This window comes from Suillus paluster (assembly GCF_016628075.1).
Source record: "Suillus paluster strain FC165 chromosome Unknown EDB91scaffold_121, whole genome shotgun sequence".
Taxonomy (NCBI): Eukaryota; Fungi; Basidiomycota; class Agaricomycetes; order Boletales; family Suillaceae; genus Suillus; species Suillus paluster.
In genome coordinates, this window is record NW_024537681.1 from 57,297 (window position 1) to 70,287 (window position 12,991).

At 47.6% G+C, this 12,991-nt stretch overlaps 4 protein-coding genes across 4 annotated transcripts; 2 read left to right on the top strand and 2 right to left on the bottom strand.

Annotated features, from left to right (window-relative positions):
• Window positions 1-2,366: 2,366 nt before the first annotated feature.
• Window positions 2,367-5,100, top strand: EDB91DRAFT_1229705 (cytochrome P450). The gene is made up of 15 exons (XM_041321044.1): window positions 2,367-2,735; window positions 2,789-2,996; window positions 3,051-3,147; window positions 3,200-3,336; window positions 3,399-3,524; window positions 3,591-3,840; window positions 3,890-4,015; window positions 4,071-4,173; window positions 4,227-4,313; window positions 4,369-4,403; window positions 4,453-4,499; window positions 4,551-4,673; window positions 4,724-4,753; window positions 4,808-5,040; window positions 5,092-5,100. Exons 2-14 carry the CDS (start codon window positions 2,815-2,817, stop codon window positions 4,998-5,000), a joined length of 1,536 nt encoding a protein of 511 aa, XP_041170760.1. The 5' UTR covers window positions 2,367-2,735; window positions 2,789-2,814; the 3' UTR covers window positions 5,001-5,040; window positions 5,092-5,100.
• A 385-nt stretch (window positions 5,101-5,485) lies between these two features.
• On the bottom strand, window positions 5,486-7,157 carry EDB91DRAFT_116274 (RTA1 like protein-domain-containing protein). The gene is made up of 7 exons (XM_041319874.1): window positions 6,819-7,157; window positions 6,712-6,771; window positions 6,531-6,659; window positions 6,246-6,481; window positions 5,972-6,193; window positions 5,851-5,917; window positions 5,486-5,795 (listed from the first exon to the last, which is right to left on the bottom strand). Exons 1-7 carry the CDS (start codon window positions 6,874-6,876, stop codon window positions 5,683-5,685), a joined length of 885 nt encoding a protein of 294 aa, XP_041170761.1. The 5' UTR covers window positions 6,877-7,157; the 3' UTR covers window positions 5,486-5,682.
• Window positions 7,158-8,538: 1,381 nt separating this feature from the next.
• Window positions 8,539-8,943, bottom strand: EDB91DRAFT_1254936 (uncharacterized protein; the record flags this gene model as incomplete). The annotated part of the gene is made up of 1 exon (XM_041323890.1): window positions 8,539-8,943. The coding sequence occupies one exon, from the start codon at window positions 8,941-8,943 to the stop codon at window positions 8,539-8,541; it is 405 nt and encodes a 134-aa protein (XP_041170762.1).
• A 1,069-nt stretch (window positions 8,944-10,012) lies between these two features.
• Window positions 10,013-12,164, top strand: EDB91DRAFT_1239900 (cytochrome P450; the record flags this gene model as incomplete). Its single annotated transcript, XM_041321921.1, has 13 exons — window positions 10,013-10,170; window positions 10,225-10,321; window positions 10,375-10,511; window positions 10,571-10,696; window positions 10,751-11,000; window positions 11,050-11,175; window positions 11,230-11,332; window positions 11,387-11,473; window positions 11,530-11,564; window positions 11,614-11,660; window positions 11,709-11,831; window positions 11,883-11,912; window positions 11,972-12,164. 13 exons carry the CDS (start codon window positions 10,013-10,015, stop codon window positions 12,162-12,164), a joined length of 1,512 nt encoding a protein of 503 aa, XP_041170763.1.
• Between the last annotated feature and the right edge of the window lie 827 nt (window positions 12,165-12,991).

The window sequence follows — 12,991 nt, forward strand, 5'->3', positions numbered from 1 at the left end:
GATGAGAATAGTGAGGGGTTCGGACTACATACTGCCTTCGTTGCATCTGCGCGTGATCATGATGATGTGAATCGTTTTGAGGTTGGGGCATCCAAAGGAACGCGCATCGGAATTTGTCCTGCGAATCCGGATAGCGCGCAGGAATGATGTGAAAAGGCTCAGATGCTCACATTCGACATGCAAGTGAGTGAGTGCCTGAAAGGGTTGGGGCACATGGAGAGGTACAGTGGTGATGCTTTTGAAGCCCAGGTGGAAGGTGAGCCATTGGAGGCGTGGCCACGCAGTGATAGCAGGTTTGGAAAGAGCGGTGCGTCGTTCAAGTTGGACGCACTTGCAACGATGAACGCATGTGCAAAATCGCCTTCACAGGGATTGCAGATGATGATCCGGACACGTGCAGCAAAGAGTACAAATCGGCGAAACCGTTCTGTCGGGAAAGGTCTGTGTGATAGCACCAGTCTCACTAGTTGGTCAGGCAGGGTCGAGATAATAGAATTGATGTCTGGAAGCTGAGAATAAAGGACATTGAGTGCTGGTAGTAAGGCTATGGTGGGAGAGATGCTGCTCGATTCAACGCCTCCTTTGATCGAGCAGTGGTTCAATTCGGTGTCATTTAATTGGAGACAAGACCTTTATGACGTTTGACGTTCATCAATGCGTTGGTAAGCGTATTATATGTGAGAACTTATTTCTCTTATCCCCTGAATTATTTATTCACGTTCGAGCAATGAGGTCCTTCTAATTGTTTGACCATGGAAACTATCAACGCACGTTTAGGCCTGTTCAGGCCCGCATCGATATAGTTAGTCTTGAACTGTTCATGGAGTTAACTCAAGCTTCGAGTGCACTATCGATCTGATGCAATGGTTGGAGTTCTGGATCGTTAGTAGGTAGTGCATTAATCATGATACATTAGACTGATCAAGATCAACATTAACTTTACCCCTTCGACGTCAACGTCGAGCATCGTGCTGGTTATTTGTCTATGGAAAACATCGACGTACGCAATTTGCTTAAACGATTTTGCGACCATAACACATACTAAGTAGGTGTGTAACATTGCAATCGACTCAGAACTAGTACTCACCCACTTGCCTTAGCCCGAGCTTCTTTCAGCCCATCGTACTACGCTGCATAGTGCATACTATTGGCGTCTCATGCATGCTGGCGTTCTTCTCATACCTGCTGGCTTTCCTCCCATGCCTGCTGGCGTTCTGCTCGTGCGTAATACATCACTCTTATTGGCCGTTTCGCTACTTCCTCGACCTGTCGGCAAGTGTTTCTTCCTGAGTAATTAATATTACTTCTTCTTATCGCAGAACGTCCGTGGTCTGCATCCTGGTGATATTCGATCCATATCTATCTGCTACAGTGACCCTAACATCCCAGCCTGTGCCTAACCGCCACGTATGACATCAAGTTGGTATCTAATGACACACGGTTATGCACATTTATCTCCTGGGTCTTCCCCCTCGCGCCTCGGAGTACAGTACAATTAACGCGTGAAACCTTATTAATCCCCTGTGTAATTGGGTCGGTCGCCGTCGGAAGTAAGGTGTAACAAGATCGCAGGAACTTTGTAAATAGTATGTCTGGAAAAAAGCATATCAACCGTGAGCCAGAGAAAGATGACACACCTAGTATTGTCCATAGCTAGACGTTGCGTCAGATTAAAACTCTACTCGCATCAAGCTTCAGACTTCAATCTAAATAGTGCGTACCAGCAGATATGATCGTTAGAATAAAATACATACTAATGCCAGATTGCTCTTACTCAGGCTTTGGCTGTTGAATTTCTTACTTTCTCATCCGATCTTAAGGTATTTGATTATTTGATGTATTGATATGACTGTATAGACTGTACCATCTCAAGCGGGCCCTTGATAAGAACTGAATAAGAACGCCGCGTTAAAGTTTCGCTGCGCCGCGCTTATTTTCAGTTGCGCGGACGTCAATGTTGCCTAGTGGCGTCACGACCGTCAAGTTTGAGATATGCTGCGTTACCGAACTTCATGTATGGCATGCAGGCACTAACAGAGTTCACGAAGGGTGCCACATCTCCAGAGAAAAGGAATTGCAGATAATTGTGCCGCGTCAAGTGTGAATCGCAGGCAACTCACTGTAGGTCATATCTACATTGATGCGGCCCGTCATTTTAAGCCATGGCGATGGTCATAACAGTAGGGAATGCACGGTATTGATATAAGCCAGCTGAGACTAAGTGCAAAGATTAATCATTGGGAGTGTACTGCTCGTGCTTTGATACTTTGGGTAGTATATAGTAGACGTCATGCAAAAACCACGTGCCCAATATTGCACTCAGCCCAAACTTAAGCTTGAAGGATGGCGGGGGTTGAAAATTTGCATGGGTTCTTAATTTAACACTACCACATCGCAATCTGCCCTCGTAGATCGTCCCTCTCTCTCGGTAGGAAGGAGCCTGGTTCTCATGTGTCATGGGTTGCTTCTTGGTAATATTCAACGAATTTCAATTCCCATCTATCCGCTATAGTCACCTCAATCTCTACCAAACCCTATCACACAGCCCCCATATGGCATCAGGTTGGTGTCTAATCACACGTTTATTCACGCATATCTTCTGAGTCCTCCTTCTCGTGGCTCGAAGTACGGTATGAACGCGTGAAATCGCCTTGTCAATACCCAGTGTAATGGAGTCTGACTATCCATTTTCTCGGCAGTCTGCTGCTAAAATGTGAAATTTCAAGACTTCAGGTGTGAGTGCGATTGGTAGTACATAAAAAGCCATTCATAACTTGGATTTCATCAGTTTCCTCCTGTCCTTCCGTAGCAATCATGTTGCAGTTACCTAACCTACGCGTTTCTGATAACACCCAGCTCGTCTTCGGTGCTGCCGCTTGTCTTGGGGTACTAGGAATGATCATTGAGGCTTACCTTTCTAAATCAGAGAGTGGTCTTCCTCTTCCACCTTCCCCTCCTACTTGGAGACTTCGGGGCCACTTCATACCCCCTCGCAAGTAAAGTTGTATATTTCACTCGTTGCTTTCAACACTAATTCCATTGCTAATCAGCCCATGGCTCACTGTAGCGGGATGGATTGACCAGTACGGACCTCTCATCACCATTCGCTCAGGAACCGGGAAAATTGTTATTATCGGCCGTCATAACGTCAGTCCCTCCAAGCTGAGTTGCCATATGTAGGCTCAATGTTATATTGCAGGCCGCAGTGGATATCATGGAGAAGCAGGGCGCCTCGCTAGCCGATCGTCCTCGCTTCGTTGCTGCCGGAGAAATGCTTTTTGGCGGGCTGTCCATCGTCTTTACACCTGCTGGAAGCAGGTTGCGTCGGATGCGTAGGTTGGATTGTTTCCCGCAGTGCTGCACGTGTTGCCCTAATCTCACGCTGCAATGTGATGCAGAGCACTTCATTCAATTCTCCAGCCTAAAGTAGCTGAGGAATACGAGCCCCTACAGATGTCATATGCGAAGAACACCGTCCTCGACATTCTTAAAGATCCATACAACTTTCAGAACCATGCAGCAAGGTAAGCGTGTTCTTAGGTTTGGGTTATCATACATAGTACATTACTTACGGGATTTTGACTTTGAAGTTATGCTGCGACGACGGTTACGAAAATTGCATATGGGAAGACCACACCAACATATGCGACTGATTCCGAAGTCATACAAATTCGTGCGCACCTCCGCGTACTTCGTGCAACCGCACGCCCTGGTGCTTACCTGGTGGAATCAATTCCGTGGCTCAAATATCTTCCTTGGTATGGCCAGGAATTGAAACGGGGGTTTCCCATGATCCGGCAGCTCTACACTGGTCAGCTGAACCGCGTCAAACAACAAATAGTACGTATTGTCTTGCTAACATTCACACAATGTTTGAATCACTTCACAGCAGAACAATTTGGACGTCGGTCCTTCGTTCGTAAAATACATGCTAGAAAACGTCCAAGTCCACGAGTTGACAGAGACGGAGATGGCTTTTCTTGCTGGCACCTTCGTTACAGCTGGAACTGAAACGGTGAGGTGTTGTGTGCTGTGGTTTTCGAAGATATGCAATTGAAACCAGGTGTCAGACTAGTATGGCGATATGCACGGTGCTCATGGCAGCCGCATGTTTTCCCGAGGAGCAAGCAAAAGTCCAGGCCGAGCTTGACGCGATCGTAGGAAGGCACCGAGGTAACTCGATCCGTATTACAACTCTATCAATTTAAAGGATGTCTCCCTTACAGCACCGACCTTCGCTGAGTATCGATCTCTTCCTCGTCTGCACGCCTTCATGTCTGAGGCTTTGAGATGGAGACCGCTGGCTCCCAGTGGTGGGTATCTTCACTATCTGTCTTGTACTTCAAATAAACAATGTTCGCACGGCAGGAGTGGCTCACAGGACGACTCAGGATGTGATTTGGGCAAGTGCTTTCTGGACAACTTATTGTGCACACTATAATCTAGCATCAGGGATCCTATTGTATTCCAGCTGGGACTACGGTGGTCGCGGATCATTGGTAAGCATCGTCTTTCAAGAGAAGCACGAGCGACTGACGGTTACGCCTCAGGTCCATCTCTCGAGACTCAGACGTCTTCCCCGAGCCTGAGGTATTCAAGCCTGAGCGCTGGATTAACGACCAAGGTCGTGTTAGGGACGATCTGAAATTCTTCGTCTATGGGTTTGGTCGGCGGTAAGCAGCCATCTTTCACAGTATTCTTTCATTCACGTGGCGTGTTTCAGTGTTTGCCCCGGTCAAGAAGTCGCGAACAGGTAAAAATTTTCTTTCACGCACATAATTTTCCGAGTTTATTTCAACGACTACAGATCTCTGTTCATAAACTCGCTCCTTGTTCTTTGGGCCTTCCAGATGACTCTGGATCCTACGAAACCATTGAATGACATGGGGTTCATGAGCGGGGCGATGGGAGCTATCCGACCATGCGCTATTGAGTTTAAGACGAGGATTCCAGACACGGAACTCAGGCGCATGATGCAGAATTATCCTGAGTTTGCCTGAGACTAGTTCTCTCTACCTCTCGCAGTATCGCATCACAAGTGTGAGTTGCGTACTATACAGACTTGCTTTTTTGCTTATTCGCTTTCTTCAGTCGATCCTAAAAGACGTCATACGTCCAAAAAGAAAGGACTTTGTGGGTCCCTGTCCCCCGAGTGTATGAGTCTCTATTATATCTACCTAAAGAGAAAGGACTCTGTGAGTCCCCCCAGTCGAGTGTATGAATCTTTATTATTATATCTACCTAAAGAGAAAGGGCTCTGTGAGTCCTATACGATATCAATGTACTAGGTATCGTAGGATATGACTTACCTCCAGTGAATGGATATATGACAGACAAAAACGAGCGTACGTGGAGTTTCTATATATGGTATGTCAGTACGTTGAAGGTAAGTGTCTATGTCAAAAGAAAGAAAGAAAAACTACAAGTAGTCCAGGTCCTTTCAATGACGTGCGATAACCTGATAGGCCTATCATGAGTTTCTTCGTGATGCAACTGCTTTCCCTGTGCGCTCCGAACACAAACTGTGACATCGTGCGGTCAAGGAACTCATCAATTTCAAAAAGGAGCATTGCTGCATAGCAGCGGATTGTCGAAGTCCAGGGTGGGTCACCATTTTGCACATCGAGTTTATTCCTCGAATGAAAATGGCAATGACAGAATTCTAAATGCGTTCAGTCATTGTCATTTGATTGGTAAGTCTTGGCTTGAAGAGTCGAGATACTTCGTTGGCCAGTAGACGATGTACGTGCAAATGCCGATCAATAGTGGTAGGGAGTCGAGGAGGTAAAAGTAGACTTGTCAGAGGAGAGTCAGACCAAGGCGCCTCGAATTTAATATCCCAACACTCACTTTCGTGTGTGACGAGATAGCCACCGTTGCCTTGACCAAGCTCGATGACACGATAAATACAGCGAATCTATATCATTAACGTCAGTAGAGATGGACGATGAAGTGTGGGCGAACGGCGTACCATGTATGCGATAGATGAAAACATCAATATCCAAAGGATCATTCCCCATGGCTCCTGACGGGGCAGAATACCGACTCGAAGGATACTACGCCATGCATGCACAACGAGCAGTATGAATAACGCATAGGAGAGTGTCTGAATGACTAGCCCGGCAAGTAGTATGTCGGCGCCCAACTTGTCGCTTGTCTGGGTTTTCGACGTTTCCAGACCGCCGCCTCCACCCTGAATAACGCTGTGATCAAACTTTCATGTAATGGACACAAAAATCAATTACCTGTATAAGGAATGTCGTGATATCGCTTATAACAAAGTACCTGGCGACTTTCTCTGGTTTTATCCAAGAGTGGCGTCTGTCCACACAGTCCACGATGAAATGTCCGTATAAGATGTAATTGAAGGCGAGGTATGCAGCAGGCGGTAACAATGTAAAGAGTTGTTGGACCAGGAAAATAGGGAGAGAATTGGGATATATCGCCATGGGTATGCGCATAAAAAAACCAACGGACATGACTGTTCCTGCAATTGATACGCATTGCGAGAAAGAATGTTAGGAACTTACAGGTGGAGGCTATAGGGAGACAAAGTCCCCACCATGCCTTATTCATGAATAAGCGCGTGAACAGGCAAAGACTGGCGATAAAGTACAGTCCGCCTGCCACACCCGCTGCGACTTTGCTGGGGTTGTATCCTGGATAAAATGATTTAGATACAATGCAAAACGCGATATTTTGTGGACCGACGGAATACCACAGAGACTATTGTCTGCTCTTCGGCATTAACGCCAGTGCTGTTGCCGCTCGCTATTGTATTTAATATCAAGTCCATCAAATATTGACAGATTACTGACCTGCCCTCACCGCGCTGATGAGGAAGGCGATGATGATCAGAATGTTTGGAGACTGCATGCTACACGCGACTGGAGGCCTAGGTATGTTTCCAGAAGGCTCTGTTCGATGAAAAGTAGGAATACCGAGATGCAACTCTCGAGGGTTATATATACCAAACGTGAGCCAGTATTAAATATACCTCCGCAAAGCAGCGAAGATAGCTGCGGGTGCCAAAAAATTCGTCCTCATGTCCCCCACCTGTGAAAGATAGTGTGTTAAGGGTTCGGACTCAAGTGACGGAAGCCGACACAATGCGTCTCCGTCGGGAGAGGAACTGAGCATAGCCAACCGGTGATGTGCTGCAGTATGCTCCATTCAGTAGGATTACATCCGACGGGAAATAAAATTAGAACTCTTGAAGTACCACGGTTTGATGTGCTCACCAAAACACTGAGAATACACCAAATACGTACACGATTAAAATCGTTGATACATAGCTAGAGAGTCAATTGACCCTATGCGGCAGCGAGCACAGGTATTGTCGAGTTCGGTTTGAAGCGGGACTAAAAGTACATCAGAATACGGAGTGCAGGCTACTGCGCAGATCACATCACAAATGGCTGTCCACCAGTCACCTTCTACCTACTCTTCCACAAACGTCAAAAATGTCAAGACATCACGAGCTGAGTAACACGACAACCTACATGATCGATCAATGGCCCAAGTGATGATTGAAGATCACGTTGACCATGGGTCATCTTGATTTGCATACACAGCTTGTAGGTGAAGAAATTCCAATTCTGGATGAGGATGAAGACGCGTCGTCGAAATGCCGGTCCCTGGTGTAGAGCTCGCATTAAAATACCGTCATATCGACACTTGTAGCCCAGGAAGCATTACATTGTACCTGACCGTCGGTCGTCAAGAATAGAGATACACGCTACTTCGTCATGCTTCCGATGGAACTGTGAGACAGTGGAAGCTTATGTCAGCTGATATCGCTGGCGTTAGTGCTAATAGCCCAAACATTCGACAAAGAAGTGGTGGGGTTTCTTCAAGGCATGTGGGCATGCCGAATCAGCACCGTGATGTTTTCGCTAGATGAGAGAAGTAGTGTCCACTTTTTTTTTTAAAAAAAAAAACAATTTTATTGTCCTTCGAGGTCGAAGACACATAGCCCTATTCGCGGGGGGCTTACTCCCGCTTGCACTATCGTTTGTATGTATGCGTGCTGGCGTGATGTCAAATGGAAAATGAGCACTCCGCCAGCATGATGTCGGGCAAAGGCCGACACTGAGTTCGTACAAAGGGAATGATGTGGTATGAGACGCAAATAAGTGAGGCCCCTCCTTTCCTACATTGGTGTCTCGACCGGCGGGACGTCTTCCCTCCAGTCTCGGAGTTGATTAATGTTTTTATTATTGTTAGATATGAAAGATTAGTTGTCGAGTCTGTAAAGTAGTGAATCGATTGAATGTTCTCAGCTGTCCATTATCTCACCGAATGTTGTCTTGAATCGTCCCGTTTTGTTAATATAGCGCATGAGAGGTTGGGTAGCTTTTTCGGAGGTAAGGATATGTGATATGGACGTTGCTTGTCTACGAAGGGCATTGGCGAATTGGTGGCGTTCACGGATGTATTGCGGGCAGTCAAAGAGGTAGTGGTGGATCGTTTCGTCTACGTCGGGACATATTGGACAGTGAGACGTTGCACTTTTCCCTATTCGATTGAGGTGGTGGTTTAGAGGAAGGTGACGGGTGCGAAGTTGAGTGTAGATGCTGGTCTGTCGTCTCGGGAGGGTAGCAACGAGCTTGATGAATTTGTTTGAGGGCATGGTGTAGTGTCCACTTGGCGCCGGGAGCCTGCATATATACAAGTGTACTGTGACGATGATGGAGTACGCGTAGCAGTCATCAGTAAATCCTCTGTCTCTTCACGCGAAACCCGTTTGCCATTCTTTCTGCGGACAAAACTGGCATTCACTGCAGCACTCGTGACTATATCAGCATCATATGGCGCTATCCAATCCCCTGCATCGTTTCGCAACACCAGAGCCGCAGGGGTGTAGACGAATGCATGGTGATAAGAGCCACCTTTCTTGTCGCGGCGATGGAGATTGTAGAACTGCTGAGCAGTATCTGTCATGAGAGAGGGGTAAAGCGTAGAAGAACGAGTGATGGATTCTTCTTGGGTTGGAAGACCGATCAGGAATCCTCCTGGAGAAGTTGTATCTCCAAAATTCAGTAACCCAATTTTTCCGCTCCCTGAACTTTGATAGCTTATGACGCAGCCACCGCCCGCCTTGGAGAGTCGTCATCTCTAGGACAGAGATTTCGCATCTATGGGCGGAGGAGGGATCAGAACTAGTCGACGGTCTATTGGTCGACCAGGCAGAGGGCTGAGAGTCTGGAGCATAATAACCCTTCGTGAAATTGACTTTGGTATTAACGTTGTGCGGGACGTCGCTGATGGTGACCGTCCCAGTTTAAATGATGGTTAGAGTCGTCTCTGCTATTTCTTGAAGGCGTTTACGACCTTCGTCACGCTGCCCTTTCTTCTTGTCCGCCCATACTGGTGGTGGCGAATTGCAGAGCGTCACGGGCAGCAAGTCTGTTTGTCTGTGTATCTACGACGTGTTCGAAAGTTGGAATCACCTGTCTTTACCAGGCAATTTACCGGAAACTAGCTTGATCATGACTGGCCTAGGGCCGCCATCTAAAAGCCGAAGTTCCTCTCAAAGTGCTTTGAGCAGTTCGCTTTTGGTTTAGTTCAGGCTTGCGTTCGTAAGCACACATTTTTGGTTATGTGTTCAGCATCTCCACCAATCGCATGAGTGCGCTACTGATGTCGTAAGCGTTCATTTCAGTGGTTTTGCAGATGGCTAGTCTCCCCTAGCCAGCCCTATAGAATCGTTTCATCCCCTACAACCACCATAAGCTAGTGGGAGAGGATTCTGTCAAATCACGCACGGGTCCACGGGAAGATTTTTGACGTGACTGTACTTACCTCCAGGTGTATGTTTAACCAGCGTCGATGTGAGATACACTATTCCGTTCTCTTCGGCGTTCACTGGCAGCTGATACACGTGCAATTTCAGAGACTTCAGGTGTGAGAATAATTGGTGGTACGTATGTACTGAAAAGCCATTCGCAACTTGATACCGCATTAGTTCCCTTCTGTCCTCCCGTATCAATCACAGCTTCCTGACCTGCGCATGTCTGACAACACGCAGCTTGTCCTCGGTGCTGCGGCTTGTCTTGGGGTACTAGGAGTGATAGCTGAGGCTTACCTTTCTAGATCAGAGAGTGGTCTTCCTCTTCCACCTTCCCCTCCCACTTGGAGACTGCGGGGGCACCTCATACCTCCTCGCAAGTAAAGTTTTTCATTTCACTCGTTGCTTTTGCTGCTAATTACATTGCTAATCAGCCCATTTCTAACTGTAGCGGGATGGATTGACCAGTACGGTCCTCTAATCACCATTCGCTCAGGAACTGAGAAAATTGTTATTATCGGCCGTCACAACGTCAGTTCTTCCAAGCTGCGTTTATCGTATCCAGGCTTAGAATCGTGTTGCAGGCCGTAGTCGATATCATGGAGAAGCAGGGTGGCTCGTTAGCTGATCGTCCTCGCTTCGTTGCTGCTGGAGAAATGCTTTGCGGCGGGCTGTCCATCATCTTTACACCCGCTGGAAGCAGGTTGCGTCGGATGCGTAGGTTGGATTGTTTCCCGCGGTACTGCACGTATAGCCCCAATCTCACTCTGAAATATACAGAGCACTTCATTCACATCTCCAGCCTAAAGCAGCTGAAGAATACCAGCCACTGCAGATGTCACACGCAAAGAACACTGTCCTCCACATTCTTGAAGATCCGAGCAACTTTCAGAACCACACGGCAACGTAAGAGCTGTCCTAGGTTTGGGATATCACACTACATCACTTACATGCATTCAGTTATGCTGCGACGATCATTACAAAAGTTGCGTATGGGAAGACTACACCCACATCCGCGACTGATTCCGAAGCCAGAGAAGTTCGTGAGCACTTCCGTATCCTTCGTACAACCCTACGCCCTGGTGCTTACCTCGTGGACTCGATCCCGTGGCTCAAATACATCCCTTGGTATGGCCAAGAACTGAAACGGGCGTTTCAAAGGAGCAGGAAGCTCTACATTGGTCAGCTGAACCGCGTGAAACAACAAATAGTACGCATGACCTTTCCCATCTTCACTTGATGTCTGAATCTTTCCACAGCAGAGCGATGTGGACATCGGTCCTTCGTTCGTAAAACATATGCTACAAAATGTCCAACTCCACGGCTTGACAGAGACAGAGATGGCCTTTCTTGCTGGTGGCTTCTTTGCAGCTGGAACTGATACGGTGAGGGCTTTGGGCTGTTGTTTCTGACGATATGTAGTTGAAAACAGGCGTCAGACTACTTTATCAATATGCACAGTGCTCATGGCAGCCGCATGTTTCCCCGAGGAGCAAGCGAAAGTCCAGGCCGAGCTTGATGCCGTCGTAGGAAGCCACCGAGGTAATCTTCGATCCCTATTCCAGATGTATCGATTCAATTATCTCTCTACAATAGCACCGACCTTCGCTGACGAACACTCCCTTCCTCGACTGCACGCCTTCATCTCTGAGGCTTTGAGATGGAGACCGATGGTTCCCAGTGGTGGGTATCTTCATTGTCGGGTTTGTACTTCAAGTTAACAAACGTTTACACGGCAGGATTGGCTCACCGGACGACTAAGGAAGTGATTTGGGCAAGTATTTGTCGAATTACTTGTTGTGCGGAGGATGATCTGGCATCAGGGAAACTACTGCATTCCAGCTGGGACTACGGTAGTCGGCAATCACTGGTAAGCAACGTTTTTCAACACACGAGGCACTGACGGTTGCTGCATCAGGTCCATCTCTCGAGACCCAGACGTCTTCCCCGAGCCTCATTCCTTCAAACCTCAGCGCTGGATTAACGATCAAGGTCACGTTAGGGACGATCTGAAATTCTTCGTCTTCGGGTTCGGTCGGCGGTAAGCAACCGTCTTTCAGAATGTCCTTTCTTTCACTGTCCGTGTTTCAAGCGTATGCCCTGGTCAACACGTTGCAAACAGGTAAAGGAAAAGTGTCCTTCCATACACATGATCATCCGAGTTCATTTCGACTGCTACAGATCGGTGTTCATAAACACGCTCCTTATTCTTTGGGCTTTCCAGCTGACTCTGGACCCTACGAAGCCACTTGATGATATGGGGTTCATGACGGGGGCGGTGGGAAATGTCCAGCCCTGCACTATCGATTTTAACACAAGGGTTCCAGAGACGGACCTCAGGCGCATGATGCAGAATTATCCTGAAGTTATGTGAGAAATCTTGACGCCTAGGTATCTACTCCTGTACTATTAGTCCTCCAGGTTTCGCAGTATCATCACGAGTTTGAGTTGTTGAGTTGACTGCAGAGTCTGCGGACTCGCGTCTGGTACTTTTCTCGCCTGGCAAAAGGAAGTCTGATGCTTACGGTAGCAGTGGTGGAGCAACGTGATTGGTGGAACACAGACCCAAGATCCTGACGGGGCGATATCACCGACTGCTTTACATACGTGATTGATCCGCGTCACTTGGTGAAGAACTGGCCGTTTGGTACGTCTTTCCAAAACGTCGGTTCGAGACTACTCTTGCTGGTATATATGAGAAGTGATATACTGTGCGAGATAAACATCAATATTAGCCTCAACCGAACGTGCACTACCAGGCCTTACGAACCCACTCAAACGCTTGTGTACCGCGGGTCCTCCAACGTGGAAGTGCCGGAGGTCCTGCCAGGCGCAGTGGCTGGTGTCACCACGGTGGCTTTCATCTCCCAACTGGTTCAGCGATTGACGCGTATCCTCTCACCGAGGTCTTGGTCCCCAGGCATCGCATCTTTAATCTGTCCTTGTCATCGTCTACCCTGACATTACGATCCTCTCCGTCGTTACCGTTAGGGAGACAACGACATACCTGGGCTCACCGACACCGTTCTGCCCAAGCGACTTGGTCGGCAACTAAGATCTGGAGGTCGAGTCAACTTTTTGAAGGAGGATGACGTTAGGAAGTACGTTGTGAGGAGCTTAAAAGAGGAGAATGCCAAGCCTTACACTAAGGCGTCAATATCACTGCAACCTTGGTTTGTCTTTGGGGCTGAATTTCTATCC

Excerpts from the sequence above, each read along its gene's own strand:
- EDB91DRAFT_1229705 (XM_041321044.1), top strand. The coding sequence starts at position 2,815 with ATGTTGCAGTTACCTAACCTACGCGTTTCTGATAACACCCAGCTCGTC. Across the intron at positions 4,500-4,550 it reads ACGGTGGTCGCGGATCATTG|GTCCATCTCTCGAGACTCAG; the intron begins GTAAGCATCGTC and ends GTTACGCCTCAG. Across the intron at positions 4,754-4,807 it reads GGTCAAGAAGTCGCGAACAG|ATCTCTGTTCATAAACTCGC; the intron begins GTAAAAATTTTC and ends CAACGACTACAG.
- EDB91DRAFT_116274 (XM_041319874.1), bottom strand. The coding sequence starts at position 6,876 with ATGCAGTCTCCAAACATTCTGATCATCATCGCCTTCCTCATCAGCGCG. Across the intron at positions 6,772-6,818 it reads CATCAGCGCGGTGAGGGCAG|CGAGCGGCAACAGCACTGGC; the intron begins GTCAGTAATCTG and ends TAAATACAATAG. Across the intron at positions 5,796-5,850 it reads CTATCTCGTCACACACGAAA|TCTACTTTTACCTCCTCGAC; the intron begins GTGAGTGTTGGG and ends TCCTCTGACAAG.